At 40.6% G+C, this 12,010-nt stretch overlaps 1 protein-coding gene across 4 annotated transcripts; it reads right to left on the bottom strand.

The window, feature by feature from the left end:
• Positions 1 to 1,585: 1,585 nt before the first annotated feature.
• On the bottom strand, positions 1,586 to 11,605 carry MTX3 (metaxin 3). 4 transcript variants are annotated; one of them, XM_066181242.1, is made up of 9 exons: positions 11,510 to 11,605; positions 11,004 to 11,073; positions 9,411 to 9,487; positions 7,784 to 7,876; positions 6,579 to 6,761; positions 6,353 to 6,429; positions 5,328 to 5,485; positions 4,843 to 4,931; positions 1,586 to 3,458 (listed from the first exon to the last, which is right to left on the bottom strand). In XM_066181242.1, exons 1-9 carry the CDS (start codon positions 11,588 to 11,590, stop codon positions 3,348 to 3,350), a joined length of 939 nt encoding a protein of 312 aa, XP_066037339.1. In that variant the 5' UTR covers positions 11,591 to 11,605; the 3' UTR covers positions 1,586 to 3,347. The 4 variants fall into 4 exon arrangements, with proteins under 4 accessions (XP_066037339.1, XP_066037340.1, XP_066037337.1 ...); XM_066181243.1 differs by having other exon boundaries at positions 1,586 to 3,484; positions 11,510 to 11,599; XM_066181240.1 differs by lacking the exon at positions 4,843 to 4,931 and having other exon boundaries at positions 1,586 to 3,484; positions 11,510 to 11,599.
• Positions 11,606 to 12,010: the final 405 nt, after the last annotated feature.

The raw sequence follows: 12,010 nt of genomic DNA, 5'->3' as shown, positions 1-12,010 counted from the left end.
CCTATTCAAGGGAGTCTGCAAACTATATTACCCAGAAAAAAAAAAAAAGTAGAGTGTTCTTTTTCTTAATGGAGTGTTATGCTATGTCAGTAAAAGTGATGTGACATGAATGTGTAAGTGTATATAAACCCCTAATGTAACAGTATTTTCAGAACAGGGATGGGAGGGGGAGAGAGAAGGGGAAGGGAGGGGCGGACATTTTTAAAGCAGTCTTGGAAGTGTTAAATAGAATGTATTTGTAGCCATTAATTTGTAACATTTTTTCACCTCATTTCTTCTGGAGTATATATATTCCTACAACCAGGTGACACAGAAAAACACAAAATAGGCCTATGGATACCTATGTACAGCTTTCACAAGAAAATTCCTTGTGAGCAGGGGCACTAAATTTGCAACTGGCCGAAGTGGTCCGCTCTACTTGGGACTGGCAGCTGGATAAGTTGCCTTCAAGGTAATATCTGTTCCTCGCCACCACCTTTCCAGGGGGAGGGCAAGGATGACAAGGCTCATCAGCAGCAAGGCCCTGGAAACTCAGTGCTATACCCCACACCTGCACATTGTAGGTGTGTGCACCAGAAGCCAGAAGTGAACATGTGAACCTGAAGGGTTTAAAAACTGCAGAGCAGCAGAAGCTACAGCAGGCAGTGCCCTGCACAGGGAGCAGGTTGCAAACAGTGGTTCCAAGGCTACACCACTGCTGTCCGGGCAGAAGGCTGCCTGACTCCTTGTGTTTCAGACCATGCACCAGCTCGGGCAGTGGAAGAAAAGCCAATCACCATGGCAGGTTTTCACCTTATGGTAGAGTTAGGCAGCCAGGGGTTTCCTTTGCACACAGCAGACAAAGCACAAGTCCAGGACTCAATTCTTAGGTACCTACTCTTAAGGAGACAATTCACACCTCAATCCCATCTTTCTCCCATAGCAAGAGAAGCAGCTTTGACTACTTCAGCTGCTTAGTTACTCAAATTGACCCCACCCTGGAGAGCATTCACCTCCCAGCTTCAGAACATACAAAATATGCCAGTAAACTAACAGGCAAGCCTGAGTTACCAGGCCAGGGATGACACTGCCCACATAAGGGAGTCTGGGTTTGAATTCACCTTGGATGGAAAATAAAATAAGGAAGTGAATGCACAGTCATGCACACCTCACTGCTTGCCTGGGATGGTGTGCATGACTGCAGGCAATGTTTGCTGTGATCTCCAGCCCTGTGGTCCTCTGCCATCAAGTGAATGAAGGTCCCACAGCATCAGTTTACCAAAATTTCAGACCGGCCCAATTGCACGGCCCAGATCTCACACTTAGTAAGAACAGCAAATGTGTGCCTCCTCATTCCCCTTTTCCCAAAAGCAGCTGTGTTGAAAAAAAGTAATGCTACTGAAAAGGTGTGATAAAAATTTAAAATCTCATCTCATGAATATGCTCAGTTGCTTCAATTTCTCATGCTAGCAGTCAGCAGGGTTTTTGTTTTATTTTTAATGGACAAGATAAACTTTTCTTCAAGGAAGAAAGAAAAACACTCAAAAGACTCAATGTATACATCACAAAAAAACCAATGTATACACCATAAAAAACTCTACCAAAATTCCACTAAAAATCCAGAATTTTAATCTTGGAATAACAATCCTTTTTACAAAGAGATTTTTATAGGTTCAGTGTGTGTATTCACAAAAGCAACAAACTAAGGCATATTCTTCATAGCCATGTTTGTAAAAGAAAAGCTCTGGAAAGTTATGAGACTTGATCTCATGTAAATCTTGTCAAGGTACAAACAGTACAAATTATAAACATTTAAATTACTTTTGCATGTAATGGACTGTCAGTTTATACAATTATCATGAATATGAGCTAAATTAGTTTCAAATAGCTGCAACAAATACTCCAGTAAGAGCATGAAGCTTAAAGAGTATTTTAAAGTGCTCATTAGAAACCCAACATTTCAACTAAGAAATGTTAAAGATATTACATTCCTGACACATCAAGTCCAAAGGTACAATGTGTACACCATCTACCATCTTGTCTTCACAAATACGAAGTAATTTATCTGTGTATCTCAAACATGACGAGTAGCCAAAGGGAAGCTGAAAGATTATTTTGATTTGGCCAGAAAAACAACAACTCCCCACTGCCACTCCCAGTTATTCCACACATACAGCTATCTGAATTCTATATCCCAAGCACTGCCATTTTGACTGATCTCCTGGTCTAATACTCTTATCATCTACTCATGAAGCATCTGCCAGTACTTTGCCAGTATAAAATTACAGCATCTCTTTTGAAACAGAATTGCTTGGGTTTCTAGAACTGGCAAGGCTTCTGTTAAAGACAAAATATAATGGAACAGAAGAAATACGCCCTGCAATATACCACAGTTTGCAAAGAGAAGATTTCTGAACTAGACAGACTATCATATAACAAAATTTTTAACAATTTTTAGTTTAAATTTTGAATTAACTGTAGTGCTTATTAAAAAAAATAAGACAAAACTAATTAAAAGGCATTTGTGACACATTTAAAAGCCTACATCAGCTTTCTTAACAAGCCCTAACCAATCCCTTTCAATCCATAGATGCAGTACGTTTGCTAGTCAAGTCTTGTCCTGACAGCAACTAATCAAATGTCTCCATCCACTACAAGTTTTCTGTGATTTTGACTTAACAGTTTTGCAGCATGTGGTATTATTCTGTGCACAGGTTAAGCCTGTTTCACAAAGAACTAATACGAGGTACTGTGAAATGTTAGCATTGTGCATCATTTTAATCCCCATAGCGCACATGCTTTTCAATAATCCCCTTCAATATACAACATGACAAATTTTCAAAGATATAAACAACCATAAAACACAACTCCCAAGCACAATAAAAATATTTACCTTCCTGTCATTTTTTTCATTTCTCAGTTGCCATGAATGGCAACATTTTGTCTTTTCTGAGTTTGCACCTGGACTTTGTCCTTTTCAGACAGAGTGTACCCACTCATATACAGTAACATGATTACAGTAAAATCAAAACCCACAAAATAAAATAACAGTGAACATTCCATAAGCAGATTTTTAACTTTAGGTTAACATTTCTGCTAGGCTAAAGGCAAAAATATGCTGTACAAAATCATGTTAACATCTGCAGTAATAAGCTTGGTTTAGCTTAGCTTAGCTTCAGAGTAGTGTGTGGCCAGCCTGATCTATGCAACTCCATGAAAGAACAGGTAGATAGAAGATTGTAAAGCTCTATTTTTTCTCTACTTGTACCCATTAGCATATTCTTCCCCTGCAAAACATTCATGTGAAAAAAATAAACTGTGGCACTCAGTTGAGCTACAAAACACACGTGCATGGGCAACAAGAGATGTCAAGGTGATAAACGACTCATTGGACTGCTTTCTTCTCCACCTGCAGCAAGCTTGAGCGTTGTGAGCTTACGAGGGGGATGCTGAGGACTCCTTCGAAGGTTGTCGTCCATCTGCAGAGAAACAATGAGAGCCGGATCTGGCAACAGCAGAATATAGGTTATGCAATTAGTCTTATTTGTCAGGGCTGCCATCATTAATACTGGGTTGGTGTATGCTTACTGTCAGGACCAGCAACAACTGGTGGTTTGTTTTCTTTCCACTGCCAAATATATGCCTGTGTTAGAGCTGCTAGTCATTCCCTTACATACGGTGCATTAAACCCAGGGCACCTGGATGCGCTTCTGCTCAAGTTGTTTGGTCAGGATTACTGAAGGAAGCAACACCAGTTCTAAGAGGTCAAATACTGTACAACAACCAAATGCTGTGAGAAGGCAGATCAAGAGTCAAACTGCTAACATCAAGGGATGCTTCTGTATATTCAGCACTGTGCAAGAATAAATCTTTTGAAATCAGAAATGTTCTGGAGATGCTGAGTGAATTTGTATTAGTTACACATTTCAAAAAGTACTTAAATAAAGCACTTGTGTTAAGACCTTTTCAAAGACAAGTTAAAATTAATCTCTGAATATAAACAATTTACATTTTCATGGGAAAGCACTCTAACGCCCTATATGTAATGTGGTCTGAAAAAGTTTCGTTGGTACCGAATGAAAGCACAGGAGAGATCTGCAGAGGCTGCCTAGTCTATTCTATTTCTTCAAGGCAGGATCACATTTTCCTCAATCATGCCTGAAAAAATGTCTACATACCCATTGTTTAAAACTTCCACAGCAACACTTCAGAGCCAGAAAGAGCATCAATATCCACTGCTACAGAAGCTGATCATAATTAATGGTCTATTTCAGACACTGATCTTTTTCAGGAAGAAATGCCTTCTACCCTTTCAGTTAGAGCGCTCTATCTACATGAAAAGGCTAATTCTTCACAAGTATTTTTTATGTAAGCTGCATAGCTTTAGATAGGTGCTGAGTGACAGCCTTAGAAACAAAGAACATAAGAAAAAACAGGTAGATGTAGAAAAAGCAGGAGCGGAGTGACTGACAGTTGGTTAGTTACTGCAGCATGCAGCTGAGAGCAAGGAAAGCTGGTGATCAGTCTTAATTTACAGGACCATTTCTGAGTTTTGACCAATACATTTGCTTCCTTCTTTGCTGAATCCATGCTTGAAAAGATACCACTCCTCTGTCGGTGTGCACACCTGCAAGACAATGCTCTTTTGGTTGTATTAAAAATACTTTTTTAGAGCAAGGCTTCATTAATTCCTCCTTCCAAATAATGTAATATTCTTCCCACCTCTCTACACAGTGTAACTCACTGGAAAAGAAGTAATTAAAATAAAGTCCACTTGTACAGTTGCAATTGCCATGCAAGGATATCTGTGAACAAGTAACCACAACAAAGCAGCAAAATTAAAGATACTGAAGCAAAAGTAACCTTTTCAATCAAGTTGGACTCCTTATTTACAAGCTGAGTGAGTTTCTGCAGATTAGCATCTGCTGTATCCTGTCCAGCTGGAGAATGGCCTGGAGAGTGAAGGTAGAAAGATGAAGAGTGAAAAGATATTTACATGAGCTTTTAAATTCTTAAAAAATAAACTCACAATGGAGAGAGAGTTCACGCAGTATTTTTACGCAAAGAAGAATTTAAGTGTAAAAGCCATTCCATGTGAGAAAATCAGGAGTACTAAGCGTGAGCCTTAAGATTTTGCCAATGCTTGACGGAATCTAAAACTGAGTATTAACACTTGCTTTTAATTTTGAACCCTTTCTGCCCAACTTTAGAAGTTTCTTCATTTCCCCACAGAAAGTCTAGCATAAACTACATGAAATCTAATCTGCTTTGGTTCACAAATGAAATCCTGGAGTATTAATCCCAACAGGAGTACAGATGACAAAAAGGAGAAAAGAAACACAACTTACTTGAGACAGTCAACCTGAAGTAGCAAGTTAAAATGTCATCACAAAATCGACACAGATTGGGAAGCTGTTTCAAATGCTCTTGCAACTGTACCCTCGGGAAGCAAACTTTATAAATTGGTGCAAGGAAACCAAACACAAAGGCATCCAAGGTGGTAGGCCTAAAAAGAGTGACACAAGAAAACACTGAAGTGACTCAAGACATTTAAGACTTCTACAACCTAGTTTTCTGTGTATGTCAAATACAACTCAGGACAGAATATCGTCAGCCTTTCTGTCATTCCACCTCTGCCTATCAATCTGGTAAATGCTTTGTACCAACTTTCAGCATCCAACTTTAAATCCTTTCAGCATCTCTTAACTAGAGACATGCTGGCAAGCTGGAACAATAATGTCATCATTAGAACACAGTTATGCTATCCCATACATTGATAACCAAGCCACTCTAAAATACTTTCCTGGCACCACAAAAGTCATGCTGGGGACCAGGGGACCAGGATCATCCCTCATGAAGTGGTCCAACTTCATCAGCTAAAGAAGAGATCGTGTTTTTCAGGACCTGTTGACTCTATGTTGTTGGCCTTATCTGCTTCCTGTTCCGCACACATACCACAGGAATACTGTTCCTGGACCTACGCCCTTCTCCCACGAGGGCAGTAGCAACATCTCAGCCTAAACGTTTTTTTTTTCTACATACAAACCCAGGAGGTGACATTCAGTGACTAGAAAAGTGTTCTCCAGTGCACCTCACATTTTCTTAGCAGCTACAGGCAGCACTTCCCTCTCTGTGGAAAAAAGCAGGATAAGAGAGACACCACATGGACTCAGTCTGATGATCTCATTTGTGCCCTGTTTGCTCATTCAGATTTATCTGAAAAGCAGAGTGTGAGACATAAAACTACTGGGAAGCACATTTAACATTCTGGCAGGTTAAAAAGAAAAAAGAAAGTTCAAGTGTTCACAGAGTGGTGTGGTACCTTTTTTATCAGTCATTTACCAAAATAATAATAATAAAAAAAATCACTCACATATCTCCAAAGAAAAACTGAGATGTTCCCAATCTCTTCGACAGGAGATTTAGGCACTCCTTGGCATCCCTGTATATCTGATGAGACACAAGACTGTCTAAGAGCCATAGGTGTAGCCAGGCTGATATGCACAGCATCATTTGACAGTTTAACAGTGTGCTAGACTGTTTACAGTTCTTGCCTTTGACAGAACCAACTTACAAATTCCTTACTGCACAACATGTACCTGTGCTTCCACTTCAGTGAGACTGTAGAGTGGAGGGCCTCCCTTGGTCAGCAAGATCCTGTTCAGTGCTTCCCTGGACATCTTTCCAGGCAAATACAATCTCAGTGGGAAGGCAATCCTTGAGGCAAACCATGGCTTTGTCACACTGCAGTAATTTTCAGCCTCAACCCAGAAAGTGTGCAGCTATATCAACATGAGGAAAAATGTAACTGAAGTTTGAATGACATGAGTAGACATCTCGTGACACTTGATATGCAAGACCTCTCTCAGACAAGCAGAAGAACCAGGAATTATTGTTATTTAAGGCTATCAGGTTCTGTTGAGGAATATACTAATCCTCTGACGGTAGGAGTACATGAGCAAGGCAACAGTTACCTTCCAAATAAAGAAAAACACCAGATATTACAGAGATCTACATGCATCTGCATAAAATACTATGTATGTACAGATACATACACACACAGAGAATATACTGAAAATAAATTACAAAAAATGTTACAGATATACAGCAACAGGTTTGAACTTCCTGGAATTTTGTTTTGAAATTTTATATAAATCCTAAAATATGAGATATTATGAAATTATTAATTTGAAACCACAGTCAGCTGAAAAGCTGAATAGCTTATGATACCATCTCGTCAGAGTATGTTTCCCTGTACAAACTGAAGCCAAAGTCATTCAAGAGACTCGGTGTCTGTGGGTCTTACAGTTTTAATGTAATTACACTGAAGCAGTGAAGGCAAATGGCCATGTCTTACTTAGAACTGAAAAACTAAGCTAGTGATGGACATTTTAATTTATTAAAAGTTTTAACTCAACAATTCAAAAGGCTTTCAGTTGTGTGTCACACATCAGACACATCTTCATCAAAGGTTTTTCAGAAAATCAAATGAAACAAAAAATGGCCACAATAAGGTGTTTTCAGGATACTGTTTCGCAAAGACCAACAGAAAAAAAACCCCAAAGTATGTGTCTTTTCAAAATGTCTTTCATAAATCTACTATTATTACTTGACACTCCACAAACATACACTTATTTCCTTTTCAAAAGTTGCTGGGCAGTATTTCCAAAAACCAGACTAACAAAATAACTATGTTCCAGCCAGGGCTGTGGCTGAGAGACTTTAATGTCTCTCACATTGAGCACCTCTTACAGCATTCAATTCCCAGTATTCCAACCATTACAAAACATTTACTAATATTTACCAGAGCAGGAAGCAGTTTCTCTTCAAGTAGTGCAATATATGCCAGTGTATCAGCTCCTTGTTTCGCAGACAAATCATAATCAGCATTGTATTTCTATGAATTAAAAAACCCCAACAGATTTACACAGAACTTTCAAAAGACATTATCAATGGAAAGTTACTGCAAACTTAACACCTATCAAGGCAGTAAATATATAAACAATTTTTGGAATAGAAAGCATGCATTCACTAGAATTCTCCTTTTTCGGGCCAACTCTGCCAAACCTTTTTTTCTACTTTCCCATTCCTAGAGTTCTGGACCCTCCTATTTCCAAAATAATTTTTGTGTCTCCTTCCTATTTGCTTCTAAGCAAATGTCCAGTGATACAGAGGCAATTTTTCAATACTCAGGGATGTAGCAAACCTCTGCTAAGTCTCCGGTGTTATTTTTCAAGAAGCATCTGACATTTCAGCAGGTGTAAGCATTAAAAAAAAAAAAAAAAAAAAAAAAAAAAAAAAAAAAAAGCAGCATGCATTCTGTATTTTGCTTTTAATGAACTTTCTAAAAGTTAAGAAATTGGATGGTAAAAATGCAAGGGAATAGATATATAGCTAAATTAATGCAGTTACTGACTGAACTTTCATTTCTAACACTGGATTCTTCTAAGATACATTATAAGAATTGGAAAATTGGCAGGAGGGGAGTGAGTATATTTGCTTCGTTAATTTATAAACAAAGGGCCAGTGCTAACACTTGAACATCTGGAAAGCAAGCATACAATTCTTGTACTTTAACATAAAGAGGGTTTTTTTCCCCCCAACATTATGGAACCTTTGTTATTCACATGAATACCAAGTACAAATTCAATCCAAATGAATCTGAAACTTCAGAATTTCAAAACAACTGCCTAAAAATCCAACTCAAATGCAGTTTTCAAATTCTGTTTTTCTCCCCATGAAGCTTTAAGTTTCACTAACATGGCATTCAACAGATCATCTGACCACACAGGAACTGCATTTCTAATGTAAATGCAGAATAGTGGGCTAGAGGTCCATCTTAGGAATAAAAAGATGATGCCATGGCTTATTAGATATTGATTTACTTTGTGGAAAGAAGAAATTATACAGCTTTATTGTTTGTGTACAAAACATTAGGAGTCCTACAAAAGGCAAGCAAGAGGTAATAACCTGGTGTGCATCAAGAAATGCCTGCAGATATTTTTATGTTACATGCTATAGAAAAAATACAAAGATTAAAAACAATGCTGTATGTATTACCCCTTAAAAAAGAGCACTGGGAAATGATCCATTTAAACTGTTAAGCTAAACTATGATATCCTAGGCCTGCAAAGTCATAATGACATTAAAAGTGTTAAAATTACAAGCAGGGTGATCAGTAAGAAACTGCTTAATTAGGGACAGCTTGTTGTCCTTTTCAAGTATTTTTTTCATGCTTATTTTTAAATCTTTCACACAACTAATGATCGGACTTTTAAAGAGCAATTTCTTATCCACTGTTTTGCAAATCTCATGCATGGATGAGAAACAGAAAAGCATCTAGGTTTTTTGAAGCCTGTATCAGTGTACAAAGGAGACATACATGAGTCACTGCAAGTCAAAGAAAACAAGTCTTTTTGAAAGAGATCTACCTGCTTTCTTAGGAAGTTTAGTATTTTTGCTGGCTGAGAAATAACAATGTCCTCTGATACCAGGACTGGCAGATCTCCTAGAAGGCATAAATAATACAGTCAACAATTTGTATGGATGTATACTTTTTCTAATTAGAAAGTATTCAGCCACCGTATCTATTTTTCTTTTCTCAATAGCATGCTCTGATTTTCCTAACATGCAAACATAAACATAAAATTTTACATAGCAGGAGAGTTCCACTGAGGTTACAAATACTCTTAGTCTACTGTGGCCTTTACTAATAATAAACATAAAAAGGGCAACATCAAATCAGACTGAAGCCAATGGTTTTTGCTAGGTATCCTAGCAAAGTAGCCTGGTTTTCAAAGCAATACTTTGAAAACCAGGCTACTTGTCTGGATTTCAGATGTTCATCTCTAGACAAAAATTCCAACTCAATCCAACTGCCCTCTCAATTCATCCTCCTCTGAGCCTCTTTTCAAATTTTTTTCCCCCTTTCCCTCCAAATCCATTTTAACCATCTTTTTTCTCTAGCCTTGCTACAAACAATGCCCAAGCTACCACTGCATAACCATGAATTCCTCAAAGAACTAAGTACTTCCCTTCTGCCAGAAGTTGACTGGACTGCCTTTAGCCATAAGATTGCAGGATCAAAGCCTGAAGAGTGCAAAGTCTCTGTAACAGGGGCTACCTTACAGCACACTCACAACAGAACTGCCAGAATGAGCCCAACAGAACAGTGCTAAATAATATTAAAATATCAATTATCACCAACACTTACTATTTAAACTGCTTTCTTAATTGATTTTAAGTATTTTCCCTATGAGGATAGCCATTAAATTTTTAGCAAGGCCATCCAGTTTTTGGTATTTTCCCCTAACAGAAAACAACATACCAAAAAGCAGGAACCAAAGGCTCAACTTTTGCATGAATACAGTACTGCCTGAACTGATAATGTGGTTAAGTATAAGTGACAGAGGACTTAAACCCTGCAGTGATTGTGCCTCTCTCAAATACACCAAGACAGTAATTGCTGAGCAAACAAATAAGCAATGAATAGAAGCATGCAAAAAAAAAAAAGTCCTCTCTGATAGCTTACCTTCACCGTTTCTCAGTCAAACCCTCTAATTCCGCATGATATCAAACATCCCAGCTAGTGTAAGCTGTACTTGCTGAGGCTCACATTCCACTTCCAACTGTATCAATCCCTTAAGGTACAGGTAACTAAAGAGCTCTTCCATACACACGTCTAGTTACTGCCTTTATAAATATGCAAAGCGCAAAAAGCTTGCAAATTAGCTTTTGCTATACCATCAATTCAGACTGCCTGACTGAAACAGTTACCTTGGCATTACTGCTTTGTTAACTGCCTGTTGCCTCACACATACACATTTTAATAAACTGTCCTCTGGAGCACTTTATTTATGACTTCCACTATTTCATTCTCACAAATTCATCACACTTGATCCTGTGAAGTCATTTAACTGGGGCAGACTGCACTCGTGAACATGAACGGAATGCAAACACAGAAACTGGGACCTACATTTATAACAAAGCTGTGATTAGAGTAATAGAGGCTGCAAAGGTGATACCTTTCGGAGCTCTCCAGGAGTTATTTATAGTATTCACTGTCAGGGGAGCACCAGAAAATTTGGCGTAAGCCTGCAAGAGAGATTGGAGGGCAGGGGAGAAAACCTGTCACAACCCATTCTGAAAAGCGTAGAACAGAGCTTTAGAAGTTGTGTTAAACACCTTCGTGCACTGAGGACCAACCACCAGCAGGTGAGCGGCAGGTTTCTGTCGGGCTCCACTGCCCTAATGCGGCTCCAGGGAATGTCGGGCAGAGGCGCCGCAGCCCCCGGGAAGGGCGGCAGCGCCACTGAAGGGCCCGGCGCCCCCGGCAAGGGCGGCAGCGCTGCCCGCGCTTCCTGTGGAGAAGGAGCCCGGCCCGCGCCGCGGGCCCGACCTCCCGCCTCCCACCCCCGGCCTCTCCCGAGGCAAGGAGCCCTACCAACGTCCCCACGGGCGGCAAGCGAGCCCCGGGGCGCCGCCGCTCCCTCCCTCCCTCCCGGGCCGGGCGGTGTCCGCCGCCCGTTACCATGACGGTGAGAGACTCCGGGTGCAGGGACGGCAGCCCCCAGTCTCCTCCCCAGCAGCTCAGCTCCATGGGGGCCGCCATCTTGTCCGCCGCGCCGGCCGGGCAGCGCGGCGCTGCTCCCGCCGCCTGGCGGCGCCCGAGCGCTCGCGGCCGCCAGCGGGGCTCGGGGCGGGCGGGGGGAGGGCCGGGAGCGGCGCGGCCGCTGATCCCGGGAACCGCCGCCCGCCCTCGGGGAGTCAGGGAACCAATTGGGTTGGATGACGCCTCTGAGGGCATCGCCACCAACTCGTGGCCCGACCCCATGTCAGCCAGACCGTGGCACCAAGTGCCACATGCGGATTTTCCTTGAACATTCCCCAAGGGATGGTGACTCCACCACCTCCCTGGGCAGCCCGTTCCAGTGTCTAATCACACTTTCTGTGAGGAAATTCTTCCAAATGTCCAGCTCGAAGCTCCCCTGGCACAGACTATGTGCTGATACTACCCACGTCCCTTTCCCAA

The sequence above is a fragment of the Chamaea fasciata genome, unplaced genomic scaffold (assembly GCF_029207755.1).
Source record: "Chamaea fasciata isolate MVZ Bird 193981 ecotype frontalis unplaced genomic scaffold, bChaFas1.0.hap1 SCAF_4, whole genome shotgun sequence".
NCBI classification, from domain to species: domain Eukaryota; kingdom Metazoa; phylum Chordata; class Aves; order Passeriformes; family Sylviidae; genus Chamaea; species Chamaea fasciata.
Note: the sequence above shows the minus strand (reverse complement) of the source record. Positions and strands in the feature narration are given on the sequence as shown.